This window comes from Narcine bancroftii, chromosome 1, assembly GCF_036971445.1.
Source record: "Narcine bancroftii isolate sNarBan1 chromosome 1, sNarBan1.hap1, whole genome shotgun sequence".
In the NCBI taxonomy this organism is placed as follows: domain Eukaryota; kingdom Metazoa; phylum Chordata; class Chondrichthyes; order Torpediniformes; family Narcinidae; genus Narcine; species Narcine bancroftii.
Genome location: NC_091469.1, coordinates 436531731 through 436549345, shown reverse-complemented (window position 1 = coordinate 436549345; position 17615 = coordinate 436531731). Strand labels below are relative to the sequence as shown.

The following is a 17615-nucleotide window of genomic DNA, read 5'->3' as shown; positions in this document are numbered from 1 at the left end:
CTTTGTTTTTATTGGAGCTATAATTAAGTTTCTTTAATACACCGGCAGGAATTTAAAGTAACATACTTTTGGTAAATGTCACATTTATCAAAATAATATTTTGCATAGCACATTGGATTTATGCAATTGAAAGGAAGTTAGATAATTGTTTCTGGAATATACTGCACCAAAATGCTTGTTTTAGAAAATCAGTCATACTGCATTGCATTTTTCGATTGGAAAAAAAATCCTTACATGGACTTTAGCAAAGTAAGGAATGAATGCCAGAATAGAATGTTGAGTTTTTGGAATTGGCAAGAGGAAAAGAATTTTATTTTGGGCATAATGTCAATGTAGTAATGGCAGTTATGTCTTGCGTTCTTTATATTTTTTGAAGTTTTGGATTTTCTGTCTCATGTTTTGAATAGAAACTGTGTAGAAAAAGAGCATGCACCTGAACTAAAAGCTTAAGTTGGTACTAAATTGGATCTCAGTTGTTTTGTTATTCAAGCTGACCACCATCTGAGGCCACTGTCTTGGGTAAACTTGTACCTCTCACTTTGTTCGTTTTAGATTGGTCACGGTGTTTGAGCTACCGAAATAAAATAGACACACACACCGAGAGCAGTTCAGTTGATACAAATGTTTATTACAAATTCAAAAGCTGATTTCAAACTACAATATGCAAGCCCTTCCCAACTATACTTATCAACGCCTGGACTGGTCCCAACTGCCGAAGCGAGGCAACGACTGCACACTTGTAGTAGGTCGTCATGGCGCCAGTAGCAGCTTCTCCACCTCCCCCGACCGGGACATTGGCTGGACTCTAGAAGTTCTTCTTCTTGCTAAGATATGTTGCCACCTCTCGGAGAGTCTCAAACTTCCGCAGCAGGCCCATGGCTTATATTACCCATAAACTGTTTACCCAAGCACCTATTCCCAGCACAGCAAGAAAGATAAGCAAGCAAGCTAGCATGCTAGGTTTCAATCGAATAACATAATTTTCAGCTAATCACTTTGAATACAATGATTTATTTTGCATCAAGGCTAGGCCTCTGACAGTCTGTGACCAAAACAAGCAGGAAGATTAAATGTTCCTGGTACACAGATGTCCTTTCGTTAGATAACTGCATCTCTGGCCCCTCGGTGGAATTTAGCTGATGTCTGCTGATTCTAAAACACAAGCAGGTTCTCAGCCTTGCAGAAACAAAGGCTGCAAAAGTAAAAAACACGGTTAGAATCTTCCAATACAGCCACCTTCCTAATTTGGTTCAATTTTGAATTAATTAGACCCTACTAGAAACTCCTTATCTGGACAAACCATATTGAGTACAGGAGTTGAGATACTGGAATTGAACAAGCCATTAGAGGCCAAATTTGTAGAATTGTGTGTGGTTTTGGTCACCTACAAATAGAAAAGGTGTCTGTAAGATTGAAAAGTGCAGAGAAAATGTACAAGAATGTGGCTGGGACATGAAGAGCAGAGTTACAGGGAAAGGTTGAAAGGTTAGGACTTTATTCCAAGAAGTGTTGGAGAATGAGGGAAGATTTGATCGAGATGTACAGAATTATGAAGGGTATAGCTAGAGATAATGCAAACTAGTTTTTTCCACTGAAGTTGGCAAAAGAAGAATGAGAGGGCTTGGGTTAAGGGTGAAAGGTTAAGGGTGAAAGACAAAATGTTTGTGATCATTGGATGGCAAGGGTGTGGACAAACTGCCAGAAGAAGTAATGGATTTGGGTTTGATTTTTGCCATTGAATTGGCCAATGTCGGACTCTGGCTTTACCCTACCCGCAATTTGGTCTATATGTCGTCTGAGTCCAGCGTGCTCGTTGAATGAAGTGATAGGAGAAGGTATTCGGTTTCACAATCAGTTTATTACATAGTACAAGAATAAAGCTTAACAGAGCTCTGTCTGGTTCATTCGTTAGTTCATAGGTCACCTGCTCGGTGAGCTATTTCCCAAGACTGACTCCTACTGTCCAGTCTCTTCTGTTTATATAGATCAACATTATTACACTGAACAAAAGTTGGCTTTCTTTGATAGACTCAAGCAATTTTCTGCTCTGCAATTATCTAGGGTGTAGCCCTCCCATCTTGATCTCCCAGGCCAGAACCTTCTGTTGTTTTAGTGTAACCCTGGGGATGAAAGTATTTTCTCTTTGTATTTGGAGGCAGCAAATTCTACACATACTATACTCAGCCAACTTTTCTACTGTGGCTGTAACTTAATTGCATTAATATTTCCCTTAAACAGTATAATTGTAGTAAATTGTTACATAGTAATGGATTAATGAATACATCATGAATAGTACATAGGCATATTTTTCATTATTACTTAACCCCTTGGTTCCAACAGCAGATATATGGATGGGAGAACAATGGAGGGCTATGATTCCAGTGCAAGTCGATGGGACGAGGTAGAATAAATAGTTTGGCACTGACTAAATAGGTCACTTTCTGTGCTGTAATGTTCTACATAAATATTGAGATGACCAGGTTGTAGTCAGTATGTTCTGCAGCAAGTTTTTAACCTCTTGATTCTGTCTCCTCCTCAAAAAGGCACAATCCAAGTCCATTTGCCTGGATGAGTGCAGCTCCAACACATCAGGATAAACCATCTCCTGTCTGATACCAAACCTATCAGCTAAATGTTGACTCTCTGGCACCATGCAGAATGGCTTTAGTGCATTCCATAAACAAAATTCAATCCAGTCATTCACCAATATTCTTTTGACACAAGAGCAGAAATGCTACCACTTGCAGGTTCTTCAAGCAATTCACCTTCCTGAAATGTTAAATTTTGTTCAATAATTTCTTGTCTGTCACTATATTGGAGTCCAAATGCATCATAGTAATTGGTTCACCCTATCTACCCACTCTAAAATTTGTTGAATATGATTTTTCTCGAATCCAAAACTCTCTAAATCGTCGGGCTGTTTACCTTTTACTTGTTTAGATTTTTCTTGACAACTTTTAAATGCAATATGATATAATGGAGCTGTAGTGCAGATTCATTCCATTTGGGAGTTTTCATCAAACTCTTTTCGTATCTTTGAAATTGCGTGTTTAATTTTACTTGCACCTTTTTTAAATGTTCTTATTCCTGGGCAAACATAGAGGGAGAGCTTGACGAAATAAGGAATCTGGCAGAAGTCCCTCGTGCAGACAAAATTCTTAGGAAGTATTATTCATCTTCCACTTTTTTTAAAGAACCTTCTGTAAACTTCGTGCTATTAACTGAATTGCATTTAACCCAGGCAATTATTTTAATGTTACAATATTTTCTTCCATAAGATTGTGAAAACATACTAAAGTTGTCAGAAGATTTGCATTCTTTAAATGAATCTGTTTAAGATCACTCAGACATTCTTTTCTCTGCATGGTAAATTCAAAAATTATACTTTGAGACTTCTGAGCTTTTTACTTTTTACACCAGGCAGCCAATAGCATGTAAAACCTGAAAATCAACTTGCAGGAATCACATGTAAAGATGCCCTCAGCTTTTTGAAGCCCAACACATTTCGATTACTTATTGATGTTTGGAGAGGCTGAGCAGCTCTAAACCAAATGAACCTAATCTCATTAATATCATTTCCATATTCACTTTAAAATTGTAGTTTTAACTTAAAAGGTTGTTTTCATGTTCACAAAAATGTCTTTCTATGATATGAAGTTTCTATGATGTGCATTGAATTTGTATCATAGATTCATTTTTTTTATTTTGAAGATTTACATTATTCAGCCTACCATTTAATTGCTGCATCTACCCAGGAATCTTTGAAAATCCTCCAGTACGTAGGGATCCTGTACCAAGGCATTACAGCTATCTGTTTTGGGGTCAATGAACTAAATCCTGAAAGAAACACTCTTCCCTCCTCCCATTGGGAATGTAAAGACTATTCCAGACCAAACTCCTGCCTCAGATGCTTCACAGCTGTGGCAGGGCTTAAAAGTCATTGCTTGCTAGGAGGCAATATCATTAACTCTGATGCATCTTTTCTGGATAAGCTCAATCTCACTTTGAAGGGGAATAGAAGGAAGAACCTTTGCAAGCTCCTACTACCCTCTGCCCCTTCTCTCCCAGTTTCTGAAGCTGATGAGATGAACCTTCAAGAGTAGAAATCCTCAAAAAGTATGCAGTCCAGATGGTTCACCTGGCCGTGTCCTTCAAGTTGATTCAAACTAACTGGCTGGAGACTTTGCGGATCCTCAATGACTGTTGACCGTTGGCACTTAAATCTACCATGATAAACTGCTTTGAGAAGTTGGTTATGAAGGGCATCAATGGACCCAACTCAATTTGCCTCTCATTTCAATAAATCAACGGCAAATGCCGTCATGCTGGCATTCCAGTCTGCATTAAATCAGTGAAACCACAGGAACACTAACGTCAGCAGACAAGATGGAGACTGAACACTTGGTTGAATGGTGCACCAATGATAACCTCACACTCAATGTTACCAAAACTAAGGAACTGATTAACTTCAGGAAGGGAAAACCAGAGGTATACTGTGACATTCTATGTGATGTTTCTATTGTATAGGTTTTTGAGATATAAATTGTGGCAGGATTTTTTTAGTGTCGGTCACATACAAACACTTTAAAACAGATCTTATTTAAAACACTGGAGCTCTCCATGCTAGACAGGCCACCACAAAGAGCCTTTACATAAGCTTTGGAGAGTGCCCAAGAGACTTCACGAATGGATTGTTGTTTACAAAAAGGAAACCGAAAGAACCCATCGGAGCCACAGGCTGTTTGGAGGGGAACTTGCTGTTCTAAGAGGGTCATGTGGTTTTGCAAGCAGAGAGGGTGAAACAGGCTTTCTCTCTCAGAGAGAGGGAGAGGAATTCAGTTCTGCAGTTTTACAGTCAGCAACAGCAGCTGGGACTGGAACAGGACAAGCTTGTGGAAAACCCCATTTGGAAGACTGGTAGTAAGTGCTTGGTTCAGCCGGGTCAAAGCCCTTGTGGTTCAAGCAAGAGGAGAGGACTGGCTGTCTAATGTTTTATTTGGAATAAGAGAAACAAGAAGGAACTCTGTGTCGACTTGAAAGAAAGAGGTTATCATCTAGAAAACCCTGATGGGGCAAGTTTCTTTGGCAAGGCACTGAAGTGGCTGGTTACAAGGAATCAGTTGTGGGAGTCCAACGAACAACAAATCTCTCTCTGAAAACCGACAAGAACCTTCCTGAGCGGTAACCATTTACTTTTCAAGCACCAAAGCCTGGTGAGCTTTATAAATGTTAAATTCTGTGCACAGTATAAGAATTGCCTGCAAACAGTGAACTTGGAGGAATGAGAAGTGAGATTGGACTATGAACCAAAGAACTTTTCTGAACTTGCGTACACATTACATACACGTGTGCTTAGAATTAGAAGGTGATTAAGTTAATAGTAATAAGTTAAAGTTTGATCTTATTTTCATGTTTAAAGATAATTGAAAGTTACCTTTGTTTAAGTAACCATTTGTCCTGGTGACTATCTATTACTGCTGGGTTTATGGGTCCTCTGGGCTCGTAACAATACAATCTAGTGATCATTGGGGGATCAGATATGAAGAGGGTAAACAAATTTGAAGTTCTTGGGAGTCACTATCTTGGAGGGTCTTTCCTGGACCCAACACAATGGCATCATGAAGAAAACGTGTGAGAGACTATACTTCCTCAGGAGTTTGTGGAGGTGGGGTATGGCGTCGGAAACCCTGGCAAATTTCTACAGATGCATGGTGGAAAGTGTGTTGACCAGCTGCATCACTGTTTGGTATGGGGACACCAATTCCCCTGAGTATAAAGCCCTGCAAAATGTAGTGGACACAGCCCAGGATATTATGTGTAGTTTAAAAAAAACCCTCTCCAGCATCGAGAACATCTGCAGCAAACGCTGCTGTCCGAGAGCAGCAGCAATCATCAAGGATCTACACCACCCAGCATATGCTCTGTTCTTGCTGCTACCATCAGGAAAGAGTTATAGGTGCCACAAGACTCTCACCATCAAGTTCAGAAGCAGCTGTTACCCCTTCACCATCAGACTTCTCAACAACAAACTTAATCATGGACTTCTGCACTTCATTGATTTTTTTTTTCCTCTATATTACACATAGTTTGTTTACATTTCTTTATTTGTTTACATGTGTATGTTGTCAGTTTTTTGCACTGCCAATAAGAATCTCAGGGTTGTATGTGATGCCATGAATGTTTTCTGACAATAAATCTGAAATAATTGACTCAGCTTGTTTAACATCATACCAGCAAACCTCATGACTAAACTGAAGAATCTGGGTTTCAAACTACACTGCACACAAACTTTCTCACTGTACACTGGTACAAATGCCAATAAACTTGCTAAATGGAGGATAGCTTTCATTATTTGCATATGCCAAAATCCCAAAACACAAGTTCTAAATTGCTGCTTGGCTCCCCAATTAGTTAGCTGATTAATGTATCTGAGTGTTGGTCAATACACATGAAGCATGGATATGTTTTTTCCCCATGTATCTCTAATTTTCAAGTAAAGATTGGTTGATTGCCCAAGGTGGCCAACATGTATTAAAACTTTCTGGTGAAAATCTGTTTGGTTTCTACCCTACAATGATCAACAATTATTTCACATCATTAAAATCTACTTTGGCCTCAAGATTTTTATTTAATTTGTAATGTGAATCATTTTGGAACTGCATTATTAACCAGTCAAACAAGAGTCAATTTAAATATATGCTTTTATTAGAGCAGATCAAAACTGGAGATGCTAAAATTCTTTGAATTTCTGTAAGTACTCATGCTTCAGCAAACATCCATGGAAAGAGCATTGATCTAAATCAAAATGTTATACTTGTTCTCAAAACATTGTTGGTTTTAGTGCAAGGATTCAGGAAAGGTGCAAGATCATCCACTATATGTTTTAGAAGAAAAATTATGGGCTGAAATGGAGGTCAACAAACCAGCCTGTAAAATAGTTGCATAATTTATTGAACCTTAATTATTGCGGATCTTTGAGTTGATCAAGATATCTAAGTCTGTAAGACTCGTGGTTCTTTGATGTATATTTTATGCACCTGCTAATTGCGCCAACACAGCACTGAGTTCCACTTTATTGAATACATTTAATCTTGGTTGACACTTCACTATCATTATTTGTTAGGTTAAATGTTAAACTTCAGCCAAATAGGCCTTGGTACAGAAGTTGTACAGAATAGTTGGAGTTCTTGTCAGCTCCTAGCTAATGTTTACTTAAGCAACAACATCAAGAAATAGGTAGAAATTTATTTGCAGGGCATTGCAGAAACAAACGATTTAAAACAAAACAATGAAGTGACTTGAATGTGAGGTTAAAAAGTGTAGTTTCTCATGATTGGGGGAATAATTTAAGAATATTTACACCAGTTTGGCAGCTTTATTTTTTTTAAACACAAAGCTATGAAGGACATACAAAAGGAAAAAACAAAGCTGAAAAGAATCCAAAATAATATTTATTGCCTTTGGTAAAACCAGTGATCCATTCATGATCTGAATTGAAGATATACCTGTAGCAGCAGGTTACAATTTTTTTTTGCATTGTGCATGGATGAGTGAATGTTACAAGTTATGCTCATGTACTAAGAATATTGCTTTAGGTAAAAGGGGAAGGTTTAAAGGAGATGTGCAATACAAATTTTTAAACCCTCTGGCAGGAATGCAGTGCTGAGGAGGTGCTGGCAGAAGAAGCAGATGTGATGGTGGCATTTATATGGGCTCATGATTGGGCATGGAATGAATGCAGGGATATAGATCATGTGCAGGCAGATGAGATAGACATAGTGGACCAAATGGTATGTTCCTATGCTGTGTTAAGCTATGTTAAGCTGCTTTCATTGTTTAATATGGCAGTTTTTTTAGATTTATTAATATGACCTGAGATACAGTGAAAAGCTTTCTTTTACATGACAAAGCCAAGCAAGAAGTTGCCATGCTCTCATGCCATTGGGGGGCAGGGGGGGGGGAGAGGAGAGAAATAAAGAAAATAATGCAAATCCCTCCAAAGACTAAGTGTTTGAAAAGCACAGCACTCCAAAGTAACTAACCATATAACTGTTTACGGCGTGGAAACAGGCCATGTCGGCCCTTCAAGTCCACGCCAGTTCATTTGCCAATGCCCCGGGGCAGAGTTAATCCCAACAGTGTTTACATAGGATCGCGGTCACTTCCGTGAGGCCTTGCCAGGCTGCAGGAGTCTTCGTTTAGTGTCCAGCGACGGGGGTCTGTGTGGCAAGTATCATCCTCTGCTGTTCCTGTAACCACTGCAGCTGCTGCCATGGCCACTTTGTTCCTACATGTTGTCCATCAACAGAGGTCCTCTGGACACCTTGCTCAATTTCCCTGTATTTCCTCAGAACTCTTCGATCCTGATCCCTAATTTCCTCAATCTGTTTTCGCCCCTGGCCTGGCCACAGAATCAAGGTGCAGATTGTAGAAAATATCAAGTCTCCAGAAACCAAGAATCTATAAAGGAATCTCCTTTACAGCTGTTGGAGACTGAGGATCACTGTCAAATTTGTAGCACATTAAATTTCCACCATTAACTTAGAATAAAAATTTATTGTCTCTCCATGATGGGATGATGAAGTTGGCTTGTTGACGACAATGTGCATTTGAAACAGCTGCATTTTTCTTTGCAAATAGGCATTTAAGTCGGCTAATGCTGTTGGGTTGTTTATTTTTTTTTTAAATTTTCTTCCAAGAGTTACATTTGTTGCACAAACCTTCAGTGTAATATTCATTCAAGGCCAAGAACAGAGGTTAACAGTTGAAGTAAATCTTGCTGTTATTTTTAGAAATGACTGTCAGGGTTTTGAAGTCACTTATTTTTTCCATTTCGTATTTAGTTTTTTTTTGTCTTCAAAGCTTTTCTAAACCATGTAAATGACAAACCATTTTTTTTCTTTTAATGTTCACATTTCTAAGGGTGAAAATTCTAGATTGTTTTGTGAGTTCATTGGAATTGCATGGTTAAAATTGAGAGTCGATTTTCTGGGAAGTTAACCAATGATTCTGTAATTTTCCACTAGAATCGAGTTGAGACCCTGAAAAAAAAACCTTATTAAAATTGATTATGGAGCTGATAAACTGCTCAGAGCTTGTGATGCTACCGTTTGGATGGGTGACAAGATGACAAAGAATTCTCCCATGCAATCAGGAAGGCAAAGCATGGGTATGCACAGAGAATCCACAGATGCTTGTCACACCGGCAACATGAGGCGCATGTGGCAGGATATTCAAACCATAACCCATTGTCAGCAGGTTGAATATGTTCTATACACAGTTCGATAAGAAAAATATGACGCCAAAGCAGGGTCTCCCCCCTGAAGAACAGGCACCCTGTAAAACTGCAGGTGAGGTGGATCCTATCCAGGCAAAGCAGCAGGACCAGACAACATACTTGGCCAGGTGCTGAAGGACTGTGGGCTAGCTGAAGAAAGTCTTAATGTCTTCATCTTATTGCAGCAGTCCACTTTCCCTGCAGGATTAAAAGTAGCCACCATCATCTTGCTGCCCAAGAAAGTGAGATTAATTGGACTAAATGACTGGTGCCAAGTGGCATTGACCCCCCCCCCCACCACGATCATTGAGTAATTTGAAATGATTTAATAAGTGTAATTGGAGAAAACTAAGAGATTGACAGATCTGACAAAAGTATTAGATAAACATGGGGTAGCAAAGGCAATGAGCGAGTCTAATAGAGTAGAACTGCACAACAGCTGCTACTATGCTATGCATAAGTGACAAACTTCTATATGCAGCATGGTTAGTGCAAGGCTCTTACAGCACCATTGACTAGAGTTCAAATCCGGCTCTGTCTGTAGGAGTTTGTAAAGCACAGAAACAGTTCAGCTCTTCTAGTCCACGTTGAACACATTCTCCCACCTAGTCTCAATGACCTGCACCCACCCCGTAACCTTCTATACCCCTCTCGTCCATACTTATCCAACTTTTCCTTAAATATTAAAATTGAGCCCACATCTACCCACTTTGGCCGAAAGTTCATTCCACACTCCCACCACACTGAGTGAAGAAATTTTCCCCTTATGTGTCCCCTAGACTTTTCCTCTTTCAATCTCAATCTATGTCCTCTAGTTTGAAACTCCCCCATTCTCAGCCTATCCACATTTACTCTATCTGTCCCCCTCATAATTTTAAATACCTCTATCAAATCACTCTTCAATCTTCTACACTCCAGGGAGTAAAATCCTAGCCTGTGACAACATTCTTATAAAGCTTCTCTACACTCTTCCTATTTTGTTTATGTCCTTCCTATAATTTGGCAACCAAAACTGCACACACTATTCCAAATTTGGCCTTACCAATGCCCTTTTACAAATTCAACATGACATCCAAACTCTTGTACTCAGTACTCTGATTTATGAAGGCCAACGTACCAAAAGCTTTCTTCACCACCCTATCTACAATGTGACTCCACTTTCAGGGAATTGTGTACCAGAAATCCTAAATCCCTTTGTTTGACTGCATTCCTAAATTGTCTACCATTTTACATATATGGTGTTTGTTGATTATTCCTTCCAAAATGTAGCACCTCACACTTATTAAACTCTATCATCTCCCATCTTCCTGCCCACTTAAACTCTATCATCTGCCATCTTCCTGCTCACTCTTCTAACTGGCATATCCCATTGCAAGCTTTGAAAACCTCCCTCTCTGTCCACCCTAACATCTAGATCATTAATATATATGGCAAGCAGCAATTGTCCCAGTACCGATCCCTGAGGCAATCCACTAGTCCACCGGCCTCCAATTTGACAAACATTTTTCTACCACTACTCTCTGGCATCTCCCACCCAACCATTTTTGAATCCATTTCACTACTTCAACATTAATGCCTAACTCATCTCTTATGTGGAACCTTGTCAAAAGCCTTACTAAAGTCCACATAGACATCCACAGCCTTCCCTTCGTCAACCTTATTAGTAACCTTCTCAGAAAAATTCTATCAGATTAGTTAAACATGATCTACCATGTACAGAACCATGTTGACTACTCTTAATCGGTCTCTGATTATCCAAGTAATGTAAATTCCGTTCCTAAGAGCACTCTCCATTAATTTACCTACCACTAATGACAGACTCACAGGCCTATAATTACTCTATTTACATTTAAAGCCTTTTTTAAACAGTGGAACAACATAAGCAACTCTCCAATCCTCATCACCTTCCCTGTAGCTAATGACATTTTAAATATTTCTGTCAGAGCCCCACATTTGTACACTAATCTCCCACAGGGCCCAAGGGAATATCTTGTTAGGACCCAGGCATTTATCCACCTTTATTCTTTTTAAAATAGCCAGTACTACCTCCTCATTCATTTGTACATTTTCCGTGACCTCACTACCAGTTTTCCTTACTTCACTTGATTTGATATTCATTTCCTTAGTGAATACTGAAAAAGAAAAAAAAATCTAAAATTTACCCCATTTCTTTTGACCCCTCACACAGCCTACCCCTCTGATCCTCAAGTGGCCCAATTTTATCCCTCACTATTCTTTTACTTTTCAAATACCTGGAGAAACCCTTTGGATTTATTTTTACCTTGTTTGCCAAAGGAGCCTTGCACCTCCTTTTAGCCTTTCTAATTTCTTAAGATTTTTTTTGTACCCTTTATATTCCTCATTTATTCTCTGCCATCTATACCTATTGTTCACATCCATCTTCCTCTGAACCAAATTCCCAATATCCCTTGAAAACCAAGGCTCCCTATATTTTCTAACCTTTCCTTTAATCCTCATAGGGGCATACCAACTCTGTACTCTCAAAATTTCCCCTTTGAATATCCTCCATTTATCTGTTGCATCCTTCACAGAAAATACATTATCCCAATCCACACCTTCTAAATCCTTCTGTATCTCCTCGAAATTAGCCTTGTTCCAATCAAGAATCTCAACCTTAGGCCTAGCTCTAATCTTCTCCATAATTAGCCTAAAACTAGTAGTACTATGATCACTAGATCAGTGTTCCCCAACACAAACCTCTGATATATGACCTATTTCATTCCCTAATAGATTATCCAATACCACCTCCTTTCTAGTCAGTGCTATATATTGATTTAGAAAATTTTCCTGAACGTATTTGACAAACTCCAATCCATCCAGCTCTTTCAGTATGGGAGTCCCAGTCAATGTGTGGAAAGTTAAAATCTACCAACAATCACCACCTTATGTTTACTACACATCTATCTCTTTACATATTTGCTCCTCTAATTCCTTCTGTCCATTAGGGGGTCTACAATACACCCCCATTAGTGTTTTCATGCCTTTCTCATTCCTCACTTCCACCCAAATACCCTCACTGGTTGAGTACCCACCCCATGTCTGTGTGGTTTTCGTGCAGGTGCTCTGTTTTCCTCACACCCTTCAAAACATATGGGACTTGTAAGTTAATTGGGCTGGAAGAACCTGTTACCGTGCTGCATCTCTAAGTAAAATATGTCTTATTCTCTGAATTAGATTTTTTCTTTGTTCTAAACACGTTAATATTTTGTACAAGACTGAATGTCGTGGAGCATAGAATTTAAGTTTTCACTTTGTTTTCCCAGCAAGCAAATTTTAATCAAGTCACATTGAAAGGTTAACAGATTAATTTTCAGTTTTATTAGGTGTTAATTTGTATAATTCTTCAGAGATTGAGAAAGCTATTTTCTATGGAGAGAAAATTTGTTATTTGTAATACTACACTAAATCTTACCAGCCAAGCCCAGCCTGCTGCTCAGCCTCCCCATTAAGCCTCTGCATCTGGTTAAGGATAGGCAGAAATGTTTAGCTGCCTCACCAAAGGGAATTCCATTGTTAAGCCCCACACCTCCAATTGATAGTACAACTGACATTGTTCAGGAATATTATGAAATAGGATTTGATGCTCATCGAGGCATAACTCTTCAATCCCTAAAGGCGTTCTTTTTGAATTGCTTGCACTGTAAGCCCAGTTTGTATTTAAATGTAGTATTTCTTTGGCTTGGCTTCGCGGACGAAGATTTATGGAGGGGTAATGTCCACGTCAGCTGCAAGCTTGTTTGTGGCTGACAAGTCCGATGCGGGACAGGCAGACACGGTTGCAGTGGTTGCAAGGGAAAATTGGTTGGTTGGGGTTGGGTGTTGGGTTTTTCCTCCTTTGTCTTTTGTCAGTGAGGTGGGCTCTGCGGTCTTCAAAGGAGGTTGCTGCCCGCCGAACTGTGAGGTGCCAAGATGCACGGTTTGAGGCGATATCAGCCCACTTCCGGTGGTCAATGTGGCAGGCACCAAGAGATTTCTTTAGGCAGTCCTTGTACCTCTTCTTTGGTGCACCTCTGTCTCGGTGGCCAGTGGAGAGCTCGCCATATAACACGATCTTGGGGAGGCGATAGTCCATTCTGGAGACGTGACCTACCCAGCGCAGTTGGATCTTCAGCAGCGTGGATTCGATGCTGTCGGCCTCTGCCACCTCTAGTACTTAGATGTTAGGGATGAAGTCGCTCCAATGAATGTTGAGGATGGAGCGGAGACAATGCTGGTGGAAGCGTTCTAGGAGCTGTAGGTGATGCTGGTAGAGGACCCATGATTCGGAGCCGAACAGGAGTGTGGGTATGACAATGGCTCTGTATACGCTTATCTTTGTGAGGTTTTTCAGTTGGTTGTTTTTCCAGATTCTTTTGTGTAGTCTTCCAAAGGTGCTATTTGCCCTGGCGAGTCTGTTGTCTATCTCATTGTCTATCCTTGCATCCGATGAAATGGTGCAGCCGAGATAGGTAAACTGGTTGACCGTTTTGTGTGCCCGATGGAGATGTGGGGGGGCTGGTAGTCATGGTGGGGAGCTGGCTGATGGAGGACCTCAGTTTTCTTCAGGCTGACTTCCAGGCCAAATATTTTGGCAGTTTCTGCAAAACAGGACGTCAAGCGCTGAAGAGCTGGCTCTGAATGGGCAACTAAAGCGGCATCGTCTGCAAAGAGTAGTTCACGGACAAGTTGCTCTTGTGTCTTGGTGTGAGCTTGCAGGCGCCTCAGATTGAAGAGACTGCCATCCATGCGGTACCGGATGTAAACAGCATCTTCATTGTTGAGGTCTTTCATGGCTTGTTTCAGCATCATGCTGAGGAAGATTGAGAAGAGGTTTGGTGCGAGAACACAGCCTTGCTTCACGCCATTGTTAATGGAGAAGGGTTCAGAGAGCTCATTGCTGTATCTGACCCGACCTTGTTGGTTTTCGTGCAGTTGGATAATCATGTTGAGGAACTTTGGGGGGCATCCGAGGCACTCTAGTATTTGCCAAAGCCCTTTCCTGCTCACGGTGTCAAAGGCTTTGGTGAGGTCAACAAAGGTGATGTAGAGTCCTTTGTTTTGTTCTCTGCACTTTTCTTGGAGCTGTCTGAGGGCAAAGACCATGTCAGTAGTTCCTCTGTTTGCGCGAAAGCCGCACTGTGATTCTGGGAGAACATTCTCGGCGACACTAGGTATTATTCTATTTAGGAGAATCCTAGCGAAGATTTTAAAATGTAGGTATTAAACAACCTTTCAGATTTTGTACATCAAAAATCTCTGGTAAAATGTCAATAACTGACATGAATGTTTTGAGACTTCTGAGGCTTATAATTTACATTTTACATGTTCCACACATTGATGCAGGTAAGGAATAATCTTATGTATTGGAGAAATTTTGTTGGTGCCCTACAGGGAGGGGTTTGATTGGATCAGCTTATTGGATCAGCTTATTTTGCATCAGCCAAATTCCATACATTGAAAGGCAAATTATTGGGTTTTGGGGAATTTAAAAGCATTTTGCATACGATAAATATGTAAATACTAAAAATTAAATTGAAAACCCACAAAAAATTAGGATTTGCATTGTAAAGACACGGCATTTTGATGTCAGGGCATCCTGATTATGTACTTTTGGTTGGCACAGTTACATAACGGTTCACGAAACCCAATGACAGCATTAGTGACCCAGGTTTGAATATGGCGCTGTCTGTAGGAGAGTGTACTATCTCCCTGTGACCTGTGTGGGTTTTCTCCCAAGTGTTTTGGTTTCCTCCCACCTGCCAAAAATGTATGGGGTTGGGTCATTAATTGGGTGGCATGGGTTTCAATAGCCAGTATCATTTTGTTGTAAATGTGTATATCTAGTACTGTAATCTGATAAGTTTGGGAACCAATTTGTGAATGGCTAACTCGTATAAGTCAAGTGTTGACCGAGCGATAAATATTAGCCAAAGTACCAGAGTTAATACACATGCTTTTCTTCCAAATAATTCCAATGGATGTTTTAAAAGTACAGAGAGCAATTCAGTTTAATATTTCATCCAATTGAAGGCTTGAATTTATTTGGGCTCTTTTGTTTGGCTTTAGTAGTCCATTTATTAAACAAATGATTGCAAACTTTCCATGTAATTGCACTTCATTCTCGAAGTAGGATAACTTCATGAGCGAGGGAAGTGAAATTCTATGCATTCGCATGTTCCATGCTCAATTAACGTGCATTATGTTGAATGAAGGTGAGTTTGGTCTTGGTTGTAATGCTTCCTGTATTGAGTTTATCGGAGGGAAGCTGGTAATCAGAGAACTGGAGATGCAAGACTGCAGAAACTTGGCAGGCAGTGTCTGGAAGCAAAGGGATGGTCTGTTTCTTGTCAAGACCCTGCATGAAGAGAGAGAGTGTCGAGAGGAGGTGAATGGTACAGATGGATGAGAGAGAAAAAATTTCACAGGAGATTGGTGAAAAGGGAGATGAGCACATGGAACAGGACCTTAAAGGGAATCGACGATGTTGAAAAAAAACTTATTAGAAGTTTATTTGATAATTACTTGATACTTTTAATGTCCAGAGGATTAGAAGAGTAAAGCAAGTTGTTAGAAACAAGTACATGTTTAAGGTTTTCACTGAAAATTTAGATTTCATTGGTATATATATAGTTTGAAGTACAGTGAAGAACATGGGCATTCTTCCCAAGTTGTAATGTTTGCCTCAGAATAGCTTTATGATTGTAAGTGGCTCCAGTAAATGACAAATATTTCTATTTGGCAGAGACTGAATCTGTACATGGCTTTTATTCTAGTGGACAGAAGCTTGGAAATGTATCGCTTATAAATGTGTGCCTAATGCCAAATTCAAATTGTCTCAATAAACACAGGAAATAATCGTCAAAATTCTTTAAATTTGATTGTAGAAGTAGTGTTCCAGTGATTTACAGATATTGTCAGTTTGGGAAGCCAAAGAAAAAATATATGCTTTCCGTTAGTTCATTTATTTTTGTTTTTAACTCTTCAACTCGTGGTATGTACCTCGCTTAAATAAAAATTTGAAGTAGCTGAACATTCTTTTTAATATTTTAGTTAAATGTTAACCATTTTCTTTTTAAGACTCTGCAAAATGTCTGCAAATGAACTTTATGCTAGTTCTGGAGTATGGGTGGGGATGATTTGTTCTGAAAGGTGCCTTTGGTGTATCTATCAACTAAAAGTGAGTGAAGAAGTTGATTCTTCTATTCTCTTGTGTCTGACATGAGAATTTGATGAAATGAGTTTGGACTGTAAGCTTTCATTTGATGTATAAATTCACTTTTATTTTTCTGAATTAAATTTGTAGGAATTTCAGGCCTGGGCATTCGTGTTTTTGGACTCTTTGGAAGCTCCTCTTGCATTACTAATCTTTTGATAAAGTTGAAAGAAAGCATGAGTTTTAAAAATAAAGATACCATATAGGAGAAAGAGTTGAGCTGCATTTAGAATAGAGTCCAATTTTAGGCATGAACGAGTGCCATTTATTGCACGCAGAAAAGTACGTACTTTATGTTGCACTTCATTTATATTTGTTGTTAACATAATGAAATGTTTCAAGGTGCTTAAATTATTTCAAGCACAGCAAATTTCTATGCAAAACTATAGTTATTCTTTAAAAGAGCCTAAAAATAATATTTTGAGACACGGGGTACCTTTTTTTTGTTGCAGGAAATGTCCTTAGTTGCTCCAGAATCTCCTTGGGAACAAGCTAGAAGAGTATTCCAAACATATGATCCTGAAGGTAATCTAGTTTTGATTATAGATCATAGTTTTCCACTTGTTACAATCTTTGTATTGTAATCTGCTCCAATCAGATTTGTATATACTCAGGCTAACTATCATAATAATAAGCTAATTTAAAATTGTAAATATTGGAATTGGATCAGTAAAGATGCATTTTCCAGCGCATCACTTCTTCAATAATGTACCTTGAGCTATTTATAATGTAAATGTAAATTGATTAAAACTTTTATGAAATTAATTGGGTATTCAGTCATCTTCCTGCCAAGTAAGCTCATACGATTACCAATTTAATTGCTTAATACTGATATTGACAATATGGCAGCAGCTAAAATATGATAAGACAGTAGATTGAAAAATGTAAGAGCTATTTTTGGGTTGTTTTGATTGTTCATAAACACAAATAACTTGACAATGAAGAAACTGGAATTTTTTTATGGTATGCCTTACTGATGAAGGCTTAGGAATCAACTGTGCAACATAGCTATAATAAAGATATTGCCCAGATTTTCATAATTAAATATATATTTCATCTGAAAAATTATATTTCATTTGTTTTATAAGATTGAGATCTTGGTTCGTTTTTGAAACTCTACAATAT

General features: G+C 39.0%; 1 protein-coding gene across 2 annotated transcripts in view; it reads left to right on the top strand.

Annotated features, from left to right (window-relative positions):
- mindy3 (MINDY lysine 48 deubiquitinase 3) overlaps positions 1–17615 on the top strand; it is a 133751-nt gene that overhangs the window by 50820 nt on the left and 65316 nt on the right. For both annotated transcript variants that reach the window (XM_069914332.1, XM_069914333.1), the window contains exon 11: positions 16943–17015. In XM_069914332.1, coding sequence (XP_069770433.1) covers positions 16943–17015 — 73 coding nt within the window. The remainder of the gene's footprint in view (positions 1–16942; positions 17016–17615) is intronic.